Raw genomic sequence first — 15,373 nt, 5'->3', positions numbered from 1 at the left:
AATGGTGAAACCCACCCTTTCCCCTACAACAGCTTAAAGCCAAAGCTTGAGGTGAGAAAACTGGCCCTCTGGTCTACATTCAGAGTGCACAAACTGCTACCTCATCACAAGGAATCACCAGCATTAATCACTGATGTAGTGGGGACTCTTTCACAAAGACTCAGTCCATATCAAGTGAGCACACTTTTCTCCAATTCTTATTGACCATTCTTTCATTAGGAACAAAGTGTTACCATACTCACAATCTTGGCAGAAAAAAATAGCACAGGGCAGAATTCCTGCATTCATTCACCTTTTTTTCTCCGGTAAATATTATAATCATTGAATTGAACACAGTTCAATTATCCTTTAAACAGATATTCATGCAACATGAAGGTACCAAAGTTAGAATTAGGTCATTTTTCTCCCTTAAAAAAGTATATTCCATTTTCAACAATTCATTTCAAAGAAAAATCTACCACTATAAAAAATGAAAAGAATAAAGAGAAAAACTATAATTTTGAAATGATGGAAGCTGACACATACATGAATAATCACAGTGAAAGTTTCATAGAAAAAGGCAGTTCCTCTACATTGTGGGATTAATATGTGAATCTGAGAAATGGTAAATTGCTTGCAGTGATACTGATTAAAGTAATAAAATCAAAACTTATTAATTTGACATTATCTAAAAAAAATCATTTGAACAATGTTATAGAAGAAATACTTTTTCAGATGATCCTTATTTCTGTACCCCAAGAAGGAGTCTGTACGCGATGTACAGCACAAATCTCTATTCAAGTACATTTATTCTTCACAAATAATGCACATTAATCAAGGCATATAAAAAGCCTCAAAAAAAAAAAAAGCTTCTCATCAGCAGAATTAATGATGACTTGCTTTGTACATTTTATGACAGCCATACGATGAGAGGGCAACTATAGCTGTGAAGGTCCTCCCATTTCTTTCTGCAGAGAATGATGTCTGAGTGCCTGACTCCAACCTTTCAATTGTCTATATTTCTATTTTTCAGGAAAAACCCATGCCCTGACCTTGGATACTTTATGGCTGCTGAAGAAATATGTTCGATCAGATACATATGAAAGTATGATTGTAGGCTGCCAGTGCTAAATTCTGATTATTTTTATTTCAGACCCACACTTTAACATAAGAGTAAAAAATCACGTGATGTGACTTAAGCTCAAGATCAATGGCTAATGTACACTTATATGAATCAGTCTGGATAGAAAAGAGAGGCAAATTCTTGTGGTTTTAACCGAAACATACTAAAAATTTCAAAAAACAAACCTGGGGTTCTGCAAACACATTCTTCATGTTGTTAATTGGGCCATACGGGACTCCACTGCCTTCGAAGAGGTGTAACCACTTGCTGGTCATTTCTTCTTCAAACCTAGGAAGAGACCAAAAAAGGATGCACTTTTATACTCTAAAGAATGTATACAACCTGTTTTCTCCTGTGGCCCTCTTTGAAAGCAACAAAAACATGTTTCTTTAACTTTCCTTGTGCCTACTTTTGAGAGAATGTTGCCAATATGAAACAACCTGAGTTGCCCTGTAAGTGATAAGAATAGCCACTCCCATCACCTTGTTTGCAAATCCACCATTAGAGTTGAAATTCCTCCTATTTCTGACCCTATGAACTTTTTGACAGAGAGACCCTTGGAGAAGAGAGATTATGTAGAAAATGGTATTAACTGAGCTTCAAATGTGGTACTGAGCACTTGATGAATTTAATGATGATAATATAATGTTACTGAAGTTTTGAGCATAACGTCATTGTGCAGTGTTTTTTAGGTCTCAGGCAATAGTATATGAGGTTAAGATAGACAGAGATATGTTAAATTATTCCTCAAAACAAAAAATAAACTAATGAATTGGTTTTAAAAGAAAGCTGTATGTTTTACCTCCATTACTCTTAAAGCACACCAGAATTAACAGCCACAACCACTGGCCTAAAAAAAACCTTAATTACTTATTTACTTGCACTGTGGTTTACCAATTAGAACAAATGGAGACATGTGAAGACAAATACCTCAATTTAGCCAACCACCCTCAAATTCATCCAAGTCCTTTATTTTTACTATAATTTAAAATTGGACTTCACAGACACAAAAGCTTATCTGATTTCCTTTCTTTTTTCTATTAGGTCTTAAGGAAAGGAGACCTAATTCATTAATGAGATTTACTGTTTTTTTAGTTCTCTGTTAAGACAGTGAGCACAGAAACAAAATCTTGGATCCTCAAAGACAAATAAACACTCAATATATGAAGAATTTGACAATTGTTAAAATAGCAAACTATTTTTAGTTAGGTAATAATCTAGGTTAAAGGAAATTTTTAAAAAGCGTTAGCTACAGTAAATTATTGGCAGCAAGTAAAATGCTTCACGAATATGGGAGAGCTAGTGGAAGTATAGTAGAAATAGTTAATATTCACGGGCTTCTACTCAGGTCTCTCAGACATAGCTAGAATTAATTTCAGATCAGCAGATTCTATGGGAATTTATGTCAGAGAAATGCACTTTTTCCACTATTTAAAAAGAAGATTAAAAAGTGTCGATACTTTGAGAACACTTCTCTAATTGCCATCTAATAGATAAAAAGAAAAAAGAAGTCTGAATTAACATACTCTAAAAGACAGACTACTATATGAACAACTATGTTCAATCACATAAATTTTTTACATAAGAATCTGATAAAAATGTTTAATGAAGGTAGTATACATTTCACTAGGAATATAATTAATCCTATTCACACATCCACTTATTCTACAACCACCTAAGGAGCGTCTACTCTACACCAGGCATTGATTTTTGTCTTTAAAAATAATGCCTTCCCCTTTTCTTTCCATTATGATAAAGATTTTTCATTATACACATTAATTATGGCCCAGTAATGTTAACTATCCCTATTTAGTACACAATAAAAGACTTCACTTCAAATATTGAAAAATATTCTTTCATGGGAACACCACAATGCAAGATTATATGTTTTGAATTAGTCAATTCTTCGCATCCACATTTTCTTTTCAATGACTATTAAAGTCATCTCCTGGCGGAGACTTGCTAAGATATATATAGATATATATCACCAGAATGATATATGTTGAAAGAATAAAAGAGGTGCTTTGAACCTGGAGCCTTTTAAATCAGGGTGTTAATTATTTAAGTTTTCATAACAGAGTGTTATAATGGTTACTCTGATGAATTTTCAAGACATAAATTTATCACCACTGGACTCACCCAAGTGGCCTGAAAGATCCGCACAGAAAATGCACGTCAATATCTCAACAAACCCATAGCTGCAGGCTTGCCAACAGAAAACTCAGGGGAATAGTTGAAGTTTTAGTATTTATATAAGCTTTTCACCACTGGGCAAAAGGGAGGGATTTATTTCATGTTATGGAAAACAACGGATGCACTTTGGATATGAGACTGGGGAGAGAGGCAGCGTCTGGAGCTGCAGTTGTGACCACTGTTTGTGTATTTGAGTGGGTGTGGGCGTGGAAGTGTTCACAAATGCCTTAAACTCAATCAGTCAGAGACGAACATCACTGCATTCCGTTACTCCCAGAGGACGCATCCATCATTTTCTTCTGAAAATCTATCTCTTGATCTAAATCTGATGTAGAATCCTTTCCTTTATCTACGCAAGAAAAGCTGTAAGTGCTTGTTTATATGAACCACAAAAATTCTGCTAAAAAAAAAATGGAAAGAGCTGATTTAACTCACTCAGGGCAACACAATCCTAAAGATAAGACAAGAAGGGTGTCCCTGGATCCAGTGTAGTAAAGCCTCGAAGCTAGGGACTCCTCTGGGAAGTTCCTTGGAGACTCATAAAACAATTCAGACTTAATTGTAAACTTATTAAATCAACCCATATATTTAATTCTAGGTTTTTGTTGAATTCACTTGATGCCAAATGGTTATTATTAATCAGATTACATCATTTACGCAGATGAAAAAACTGCTGCTTAAAGATAGACTTGAGTTTCAATTTCTTAACATGAAAATTTAACTTATAAAGTGAACCAAAAATTCTTCTCTTTTGAGAATGGATTAAAGTTGCAGCCAAATCCAAGGCCAGAGAGCAACTAATAAGAGATCCATGCCATGAAGGTGGGAGTTGAAAATAATTATAACATTAATGATTAATAAACGCTGGTCATTAATTGTTTGATCTATATTTTGTAGATTTTATCCTCATAAGCACATTATAAGGTAAGTATTATCCTCCTTTGACCAATAGGAAACTCAGGTTCAGAGAAATTAACTTGCTCAAATTCAGATAGCTTCCCCCACCCCAACTTTTTTGAGGTACGATTGACAAATAAAAGTCATATGTATTTAATTTGTACAACATGATTTTTTAAGGTGAGCAATGTGATGATTTAACATACATATACATTGGGAAATAGTTACCACTATCACAGTTACCATTTGTGTGTGTGTGGTGAGAACACTTAGGAACTACTCTCAGCAAACTTTAAGTATTTGATACAGTATTATTACCTATAATCACAATACTGTACATTCGATTCTCAGAACTTTTCATCTTATAGCTGAAAGTTTGTACCCTTTGACCAACATCTCCCAATCTCCCGCACACCCTAGCCCCTGGCAACCACTGTTCTACACTCTCGTTCTATGAGTTTGACTTTTTTTAGATTCCACGCATAAGTGAGATCATGCAGTATCTGTATTCCTGTGTCTGGCTTATTTCGCTTAGCACTAAGATGCTTCTTCACTTTCATCCTATATACCTCATGATATATCTCTTTACATTAATACTCACTCATTCATTCCTGATGCTTTTAGCAAGTGTTTTTTGTGTGTGCCAGTCATGGAGATTACAATGATAAAAAAGAGACAGTCATCGTATTCAGAGATCATATAGTCTAATGGAGAACAGAGCTATCAAAATTTATGAATTACACTGCAGGATGCTGAGACAAAAATATGAATGAACAACTTGCAGTCGAAGCACCAAAGAGGGAGACCTGCACTGGGCCTGGGGAGTCAGGAAAGCATTCAAAAATGAGGTGACATTTGAGCCAGGTGTTGAAGGATGAGTTAGAATTCTCCACGCGAAAGGTGGGAAGAAGGATCTTCCAGGCAGAAGCAGCAATGTGTACAAAGACTCCATCTGGAAAGAATGTGAAATCTCCTGTGCCTTGAGCGGCAAAAGAGGAAAGGGAAAAGGGAGGTTAGAACCAAGAGTGTGAGGCATCTGGTGAGCTATGCTAAGGATATTGGATTTCCACTGGCAATGAGGAACCAAGAGAGGTCTTTCAGTAGGGGACTGACATAATCAGCATTGATACAGAGAAGGGAAGGATATCGATGAGACTAGAGAAAAAGAAACTTGACAGGAGGCACCATGCTGTCTCCCTCTGATGCTTCTTAAACCTGCCTCTCCATCAATATCTTCCATATTACTGTCAACCAGAAATAATAAGTTTTTGTTTGAAAAAATAAGTTTTCCAGGCATTCTTACCCTTTTTTGTTACTATCCTATTTATGTTTCCAATCTATCATTACTGCTTGAGCCTCTGATATATGACTTGGCCACCAACACCTTTTCTTACCCAGTCTCCAAGGGTCTCCAGTGACCACTTGGGTCTGCCAATATTCTGTTCATAGTCCGAATCCCACTTGCTTTCTGTGCAGTATTTGACGCTGTTGGCTGTCTTATCTTTAGGTCCTATGATACCTTCTTGGATTTTTAATACCTCTTTGGCCATTTCTGGTTTTTTTTTAATTAAATTCTTTTACCTTTTCCTTCCAGTCCCAATATTCTTCACTTTCTTTTAAGCACTTAAGTAATCCTGTCATCTCTATGCAGATGATACCCAAATCTATTATTTCTAGCCCTGACCTTTCCTCAGTTCCCCTTTTCTAGTTACCATAGAATATTTCCACTCAGATGTAGTATCATCCCCATAAACACGACTTGCCCATGGATGATTAAAATTTCCATTTGCCCCATAAACCTCATATTCTCCCTTGCCTGAAGGGAGAGTTTTATTCCTCTATTCCCACTATTACTATCACAGTTCAAGCCCTTGATTCGTCACACATGGACTATGGCAATAGTTGATTAAAAACTTACTGCCTCCAATTTTCCCCCTTTCCATAAATCACTCATTTTAGATATGTCTCAAATCTGTCCAACTATTTCCTTCCCAAAGATCATTATCTTCTCTCACACTAGAGAAACAGACGATTTCTTGACTGTTACAGCCCCATAACTTAAATTACAGTTGGCACTCAATATTTGCTAAATGAATGAATATATGACTATTTGGGAAGAATAAGAGGGTCTTGTTTGTTTGCCTGGTGCACCGCAAGCCAAACCCTGAGACGATGAGCTTTGCAGCATAGAAAGGGTTTATTCCTGAGGCATCCAAGTCAGGAGACGGGAAAAGTCTCAAATCTGTCTCCCTGAAGGCGAGGGGCTGGGGATATTTATGGTATAAAAACTGAGGCAGGGGGAGCATGGAGAAAGGTAATTTGAGATAAGAAAAAGGAGAGGCAATCGTTGCTCTGTGCAGATGCAATCAAGCCACAGGTTTCTGCATGGGAGACATGCTCAGAAAACGGCAGCATTAGCATGCTGTGAGGGTGGAGATTTTGGTCCTCAGACATCAAAAGGTCACCGAATGGACATTTGCACATGCCCAAATGGAGGGTGGGAGGTCTTAACCAGTCTTAATCATCTCAAGCTCAAACTGGACACAGCTGACTCCAAGTTCCTAAAAAACAACTTGGGCAAACATCCTATTGCCCAGGCTATGTGACCCTCGGAGGACATACAAGCTTTTATAGAAACAATCAAAGTAAGCCTAACCAGTGAAGGCAGGTCACAATTCACCATTTATCAATGGCTAACTGATAACTACCCTCGGTTTCATCTCAATCACATTAGCCTGAATTAGTGGGGTGGAGTATCTTCTCCTGAAACCTTGCTGAGACTAGTTTTATTCAGATACTGAGGCTGGGAGAAGGAAGACAATTTGAGGCCCTTAGCATTTTTTTTTTTTTTTTTTTTTTTTTTTTGTGGTACGCGGGCCTCTCACTGTTGTGGCCTTTCCCGTTGCGGAGCACAGGCTCCGGACGCGCAGGCGCAGTGGCCATGGCTCACGGGCCCAGCCGCTCCGCGGCGTGTGGGATCTTCCCGGACCGGGGCACGAACCCACGTCCCCTGCATCGGCAGGCGGACTCTCAACCACTGCGCCATCAGGGAAGCCCGAGGCCCTTAGCTTTAAATGTAATATCACAGCACCTCCTTTTCCTTCTTCTTCTACACTGGTCTCTAAATTCTGTATAGAAGTATGTCTTATGGAAAATCGATCACTAGTTCCCAAAGACCAATTTACAAGTAAATGCTTCAGACATAATGTTTCAATTTAGGGACTTCCTATGATCCAGAGAATCATAAGATCCCAGGAATTCAAAAGATCTTAAAAATCATCTATTGTTTTCTATGATCCTACAAAGTCATCATATTATGTATATTGAAAATATTTCTAGTAATAGGAACCATACTGGCAGTTGCTACTGGAAGTATTCAAACACAAGAAGTGTGCTACAATAGAACAGGCATGAGATGTGGATAGATTTGGGATTGAGTCACAGCCCCAGCACCTCCTATCTATATGACCTTAATAAAAACATCAATTAAAAACGTTCACAATTTTTTCAAATCAAAGCAAACATTTATTAAACATTTACCGATTGCAAGGCTCTGTGCTAAGCAGTTTACACACATTATTTCATTTAATTCTCATAACAATCCTGTTAGGCAGGCACCATTATCATGCTCATTTTAAAGATGGAGCAAACCGAGATTTAGAGAGTTTAAGCAGCCTTTTCAACTCTTATCAACATGAAGTAGTCAAGCTAGAAGACTATCCTGAGTCCAAAGCTCATGTGTTAACCACCACTTTCTACTGCCTGACCCTGGGCAACAGAGTACAGGAGAGCAGATCAGACAAAGTTTTGTGAGCGATGTGCTGCTGAAGTCCTGTCCGACAAAGGGCTTGAAAAGGCAGTACAGTATCTTAGTGCTACTGTTAACTGAGAGCCTTTTATAATATGATAATATGTACTGGACACCATGAGAAATACTTGGCATATATTATTTCTTGTCCTCATAATCCCATGAGGTGAGGTTTATGATCCTCATGATTGAGGAAACTAGGGCACAGAAAAGTTGAGCAGAAGTGTATGGATCAGAAGGCTCAAAGCTATAAGCTGGTAAGGTCTTGAACTGGTCTTTGTCGATGCTCCTTCAGTAGGGTAGACCCATTAGATGTCAGCGTCAATCCAGTCAAATCTAGCACACAGTGCCACCCTTAGGCCATTGGCAATTCAGCTACTGTTTGCCCCAGAGATGGGGGAGGAACGGAGGTTAACTCTATACTGGGTAAGTTGTCTGGGTTCCAACTATTCGTGACTTCCTTCCCACCAACAACTGATCAACCCTGTGGTCTGATAAGGTCTCGTAATATTGGCCGCCATTTTTTAATCTCAGCCTTTCAAGAACTCCATGAGAAAGGACTCATTACTCTTATTTTGAAGATGAAAAAATTGAGACTCACACTCAAGTCCACATTTCAGGCTCAGCGCTCATCTCACTATAATATCACTGTTGCCATTTATAAAAGATAATCAATAAATATAATGTATTGAAAAGACAAGCCTGATTTTTAATCCTAAACTCACCTAACTTTGTGACCATGAGTAAATTGTTTAACTTCTCTGAGCTCCAATTTTCTCTTCTGTTCTAAGGAAATTATAATCAGTTGTAAATTGCTTAGCACATCACCTAGCATGTAGTAAGTACTCAAAATGGTATTTACTTAGTTGTAAGGTCACATAACAAAAATGAATACAATAATAAAATATGTCTATAACTTCAAATCCAAGGAAGGAATTTTAACAATTTATATAGCAACTCCTATTTTTTGCTGATCATAGCTCAAATATTTTCTGATTATAAAGGTCTAAGCATACTAATATCAAATCATTCCTATGTTGTACACCTAAAACTAATAATATATAATATATATCAATAATCTCTCAATTCTAAAAATTTAAGTCTAAGCTTTTGGGAGTTCTAAAATATATTAACATGTTACTTTGTTGTTGTTTATTCATTTCTTATTCTAGAAAATATCAGTGTTTGCACTGAAGCCTCTGGGGGATTGGTGATGACACCAATGTCGGGAATCCCAATCAGTCTTCATTACACTTAGAGATCCCATACGAGGGAGTGACAATACAGAGATTTCAAACTAGGCAGGGAGTAATAAAATAAACACATTTTACCAGGCTAACAATCAGCATGGTTGAAACAGTTTAAAGAGGTACCAACATCAATATAGCTTGTGGAAAAGCCACAGAAGTTAAAGATCTTGTATTTTTGCCTCATTCTAATGGTTAAGACAAAGTCCAAGGCTTCGATTCCTATCAGTAATAAAAGAAAATGCCTGCTATGGCTCATGCTGTGTCCTTACCTGGACAAGGCCTCATTTCCCTAAAAGGCCCAGGGTGCTCCCTGGACAAAATCTGGTGCCTTCCTAGAGGGATGGAATGGGGAGGGTGGGAGGGAGACGCAAGAGGAAGGGGATATAGGGATATAGGTACACATATAGCTGATTCACTTTGTTATACAGCAGCAACTAACACAACATTGTAAAGCAATTATATTCCAATAAAGATGTTAAAAAAAAAAAAAAAACAGTCAATGACAGCAACTTGGAGCAAATGAAAGGTTTTCTTTACCCTTATCTCTTGCTAGACTTTACGAGATGCTCAATGACACTTTCCTCCATGACTTTTCAAGTTTCCGGAGCAGAAAATAGGGTAAGTGTGGGGCAAAAATGAAATCATATCCCTCTTGGTTTCATGAACTCTTCCCCACTTTTGGGTCAGAACAGAAAAGGATTTCAAGGAGATTCTTTGGTAATATTCTAAATCTTTGAATCCTGGCATTTTCCCACATAAAAATTCAGGGCTCCAATTTGGAGTCCAGTTAGTTGTCTTTTCATAGAGGTTTTGTAGGAAAATTCAAATGTAACATACTAACATATTAGAATATGACTTTATGTTACAAAAGTATTCCTTAATTCACACAATGATTTCTTCATATAATTGGAAATACGAATCAACTTTCAAAAAAGTTTTGTATATTTATGCATAAGTAGAAAGGTATACCTGTCTTGTTGCTATACTATCTCTACGGTAGAGTTGTGGACTTGCCAACTACAGAGTTTTGAAAATAAGTTTGGATGTTTATACACCCGAAACCCAAAACCCATCAATTTGCACATATTAGTTCCATCCCCTTAAACAAATAAAATACAACTACAATGGTGGACTCCCCTATTAGACCATGAGGGTGGCTCTCCAGGATAGTGGAGACAAAGCTCTCCTAACACACCACCTTCTTGATATACAGAAAACTAGACCCAGAAAATTGTGTCTTTAAATTCAAAATAATTTTGTGAAAAACCCAGAAAGCTAAATAAATATCTTGCAGAGATTGAACAAAAACATTGGAGAATTACAAAATCCATTACTCTGTAAGCCAGTGAGAAGTGAATACAAAACTTTGGAAAGACATACTGTCCATATAACATAAAAGTTTTGGGATGAGTTTATGTCAATATCATAGCAATGCTTCCCAAAGACTTTTTTTAAAATTATAGTTGTTTCTGAAGTATTCTTCTTCTCCAAGTACTGTCTATTTTACTCAATGTCTCTTTTTTTCTTTTTTGGCCACCCCATGTGGCATGCAGGATCTTAGTTCCCAGCCCCAGGATAAAATCCAGGCCCCCTGCAGTGGAAGTGCAGAGTCCTAACCAGGGAATTTCCCCCCCAAAGATTTTTAAAAGAAAATTTAGGAGTATTAGCCACTAGAGTTAGTTTATAGCACAGGGAGATCAGCTCGGTGCTTTGTGACCACCTAGAGGGGTAGGATAGGGAGGGTGGGAGGGTGGGAGGGAGAGGCAAGAGGGAGGAGATATGGGGCTATATGTATATGTATGGCTGATTCACTTTGTGATACAGCAGAAACTAACACACCATTGTAAAGCAATTATACTCCAATAAAGATGTTAAAAAAAAAGGAAGAAGATAGTAAGCAAAAATATAGTAAATACAAAAAACATTATTAAACTTATTTATTTTACTGTTCTGAAATATTTCAAATATGCCAAAAAGTGTAGGAATAGAAAAGTATAAAGAAGGAAATAACATAAATACTTATGTGCCCTCATCCACTCACACTGTTAATGAGTCTTAGCATATTTGCTTCATATCTTTAAGAAACAAAATGTTACAGACACAGGCAAAGCCCCTTTGGTGCCTCTCCTTGACCTTTTTTCCCCTTTTTCTTCATGTCAGAAGTAACCACCATCCTAGAGATCTTGTGCATCTCTCTGTTCATGCTACTGCACTTATATTACATATGTGTGTGTCTGTTAAGATGAATCCATAGGCATTATAAAGTATCATGTTGTGTGTTTTTAACCTTTACCCTGCAACTTGCTATTCTTATTGAACATTTTAATTTCAAGATCTATACATATGCATGCATATAGATTTGACTCATTTATTTTACCCACTGGGCACATCCCTGTGTGAATATTCCACAATTTATCTTTTCTCCTATTAATGATCAATTGTTTTCAATTTCTTACTATTGCATACAATGCTTCAATGGAACCTTATACATTTCTCTGTTTGGTCATATGGGATTGATTCCCCAAGGTATATATACAGAGGTAGAACTGCTGAGTCATAAAGCAGGCACATTGTCAGCTGTCTTCGATTTTGCCAAACTGCTCTGCGATGTGGTTGATGTCAATACCTGCTTCTACCATGCTCCATATTCTCACCAACTTTTACGGTCAGAAGAAAGTTTTGCCAATCAGATAGAGGTGGAAGGGTATTTCATGGTTACTTTACGTTGTATTTCTCCCAACTGGAGAAATTAAGCATTTTTTCATAAGCTTAAAGGCTATTAGACTTTTGTTTTTCTTTTGTTTCTTTCCTCTTCATATCCTTTGCCCCTTTTTAAGATGAACTGTTTTTCTTTCCTTATTGACTTATAAAAACATTTGCATAATCTAGATACAAATCCTTTATTAGTTACATGCATTGCAAATTTCTTCTCCTAGACTATAGCTTGTCTTTTGGCTTATCAGTATTTATTTTTTCATATAGAAAAAATTAACTTTAATGTAGACAAATTATGATTTTTGTCCTTTAAGGTTTTTGGTTTTTGTGTTCGTTTAAGAAATAGTATCTAGCTCATAATTTTGTCATGAGGAATCAGATGAATTAATACTTTGAAGGTATTTAGAACAGTGTAATTGTACAATTAAGTGGTACATAAGTGTTAAATAAATAATACTACACTAACATTTCTGGGGAGGCCAACTTGGCAGGAACAGGAAGAAACAGAAGTTATAGAAACAAAAATTTGGTACAGGGCTACATTCCATAAATATATTGCCTATAGGAAATGTGTCTTTGGATAAATCTGAGTAAACCCAAACCAAACCAATGGGATTCCATAACAACCAGGCTGGAGTCTACAGTGCAGCAACTATAAATAGGCCTGTGACACTTCTGTAACCCACAGAGAAACAGCTGGAATTTGTTGGTCAGCGTTTCTACCGTAAACAGAATCACAGATTTAATATTTCCTGTAATTTCCTTAGACCTTATTTCCTCTTAGGAATTCATCTCTACATATTACTAATAAATTATGGTTAAAGTTATCTTTTTTTTTTCCCCGCTAGTATTCACTAGCTCTCTCCTTTGTCTGCATGTCGATTCACAGGCCACACAAAAGATGGTGAAAGAGTCCATCCAGGGACTCCAACCACTGCTTTCTAGTGCAGGGTCATTATGGACTTTTCATACAACTTGCTCTTAAATACAACAGGACACTTACTAAGCTGATCAGCCACTATGTCTTATGAGTCAGACTAATTATTATTACCACATTAATAATTTGGGTCCATACTAATGATCACTCACAGTTCCAAAACATGTTCTGCTTTGCACAGATTTTAAATGAAGGGTGGATCATATATGATAATGGTTTGGACTGACCAGCATTGCTGTGACTGTCCCTACAGCCTCAGCAGCATCACTGCAAATATGATGCGGGAAAGTTGCCCACACTGCCAAGGTCCAGCAATACCTCACACCAGGGCTCCTTATATCAAAAAATAAGCCTCTTGAATCAAGATCTCTTTGTAAAAGACTACTAATAGGGACTTCCCTGGTGGCACAGTGGTTGGGACGCTGCCTGCCAATTCAGGGAACACGGGTTTGAACCCTGGTCCGGGAAGATCCCACATGCCACGGGGCAGCTAAGCCCGTGCGCCACAACTACTGAGCCTGCGCTCTAGAGCCCGCGAGCCACAACTACTGAGCCCACATGCCACAACTACTGAAGCCCGTGCGCTCTAGGGCCTGTGCTTCACAACAAGAGAAGCAACCACAATGAGAAGGCTGCGCACCGCAATGAAGAGTAGCCCCCTCTCACCGCAGCTAGAGAAAGCCTGTGCGCAGCAACGAAGACCCAACACAGCCAAAAATAGGTAAGTAAAAGTAAACAAATTTATTTAAAAAAAAGACTACTAATAAAGCAATACATAATTATTGTTGAAAAATATTTAAATGTCAAAAGGCACAAAAGAAACAAAATCAACTATAACCTTACCACACAGAAATAATTTTGATTTATGCATATCCTTTAGCATTTGTATGAATTTATATTTCTTAAAAATTTAAGAGATCACAATGGTGTTTTCCCCTTTTTACTGTGTTAAAATACGCATAACATAAAATTTACCATCTTAACCGTTTCAAGTGTACAGTTCAGTGGTATTAAATACATTCACATTGTTGTACAGCCATCACCACCATCTGTCCCCATAACTCTTTTCATCTGGTAAAACTGAAATTCTATACCTATTAAACAATAAATCCCCATTCTTCCCTTCCTCCGATCCCTGGCAACCACCATTATACTTTCTGTCTCTATGATTTTGACTACTCTTAAGTACCTCTTATAAATGGAATCATATAATATGTGTCTTAACATAATGTCTTCAAGGTTCATTCACATTGTAGCCTATTTTTTTCCTTTTTTTTTTTTTTCTTTTTGCAGTACGCAGGCCTCTCACTGTTGTGGCCTCTCCTGTTGCGGAGCACAGGCTCTGGATGCAAAGGCTCAGTGGCCATGGCTCACAGGCCCAGCCGCTCCGCGGCATGTGGGATCCTCCTGGACCAGGGCACGAACCTGTGTCCCCTGCAACGGCAGGAGGACTCTCAACCACTGCGCCACCAGGGAAGCCCTATTTTCTTCCTTTTTAAGCCTGAATAAAAATTACAAAACATTGCTGAAAGAAATTAGACATAAGTTAAGTGGAAACATGCCATGTTCATGAATTGGAAGACTTAATATTGTTAAGATGTCAATTTACGCAAAGCAACCTATAGATTCAATGGAATCCCTAAAACCCCAATGACGATTTTTTGCAGAAATAGAGAAAAACCAATCCTAAAATTCAATACACAACCTCAAGAGACCCCAAATAGCAAAAACAATCCTGAAAAAAAAGAACAAAACTAGAGGACTCACACTTTGTGATTTCAAAACTTACCACAAATCTACAGTAATCAAAAGGGTATGGTATTGGCATAAAGACAGACATATAGACTAATGGAATAGAAGAGGGAGTCCAGAAATGAACCCATACATTTATGGTCAAGTGATTTCTGACAAGAGTGCCAAAGCCATTCAATGGGGGAAAGGACAGTTTTTTCAACAAATGATGCTGGGAAAACTGATATAGTATATCTACATGCAAAAGAATGAAGAAGTTGGACCCTTACCTAACACCATACACAAAAATTAAGGCAAAATGCTAAAACTAATGCTTTTGACTATCTGTTTATATTGCTTTATAAAATGCCTGATTATATTCTTCCAACAATTATATGTTGAGTTTTCCTTTTTCTTATAAATGTGTAAAAGGTCTTTTATATTAAGAATGTTAGACCAGTTTTGTATTGATATTTACCTTAAACTTTTATTTACAGTCTACAGAATTCTTAGAATAATTCTGGTTCTCAAGTGATAAGAGAATTAGAATATCCCATGATTACTCATTTGCTTTATTCTACAGCACATAAACAATAATCTCGAATAACTATCTTAATGCTACCAAAACCAGTTATGATTCTGTAAAAAATTTTGATTATGCTACCCCACTTCCACCCTCATGCTTAACATACCATATTTATGTTTCTACATGGTCAGAATATATAGCCACTGCATATTAC

The 15,373-nt window shown here is 37.2% G+C and overlaps 1 protein-coding gene across 1 annotated transcript in view; it reads right to left on the bottom strand.

The window, feature by feature from the left end:
* Positions 1–1,106: 1,106 nt before the first annotated feature.
* SUGCT (succinyl-CoA:glutarate-CoA transferase) overlaps positions 1,107–15,373 on the bottom strand; it is a 295,796-nt gene continuing 281,529 nt past the window's right edge. The window contains exons 13-14 of the mRNA XM_007462850.1: positions 1,288–1,390; positions 1,107–1,139 (exon numbers count right to left, since the gene is read on the bottom strand). Coding sequence (XP_007462912.1) covers positions 1,107–1,139; positions 1,288–1,390 — 136 coding nt within the window. The remainder of the gene's footprint in view (positions 1,140–1,287; positions 1,391–15,373) is intronic.

This window comes from Lipotes vexillifer, unplaced genomic scaffold (assembly GCF_000442215.2).
Source record: "Lipotes vexillifer unplaced genomic scaffold, Lipotes_vexillifer_v1.1 scaffold548, whole genome shotgun sequence".
In the NCBI taxonomy this organism is placed as follows: Eukaryota; Metazoa; Chordata; class Mammalia; order Artiodactyla; family Lipotidae; genus Lipotes; species Lipotes vexillifer.
This window is presented reverse-complemented; position numbering and strand designations above follow the sequence as displayed.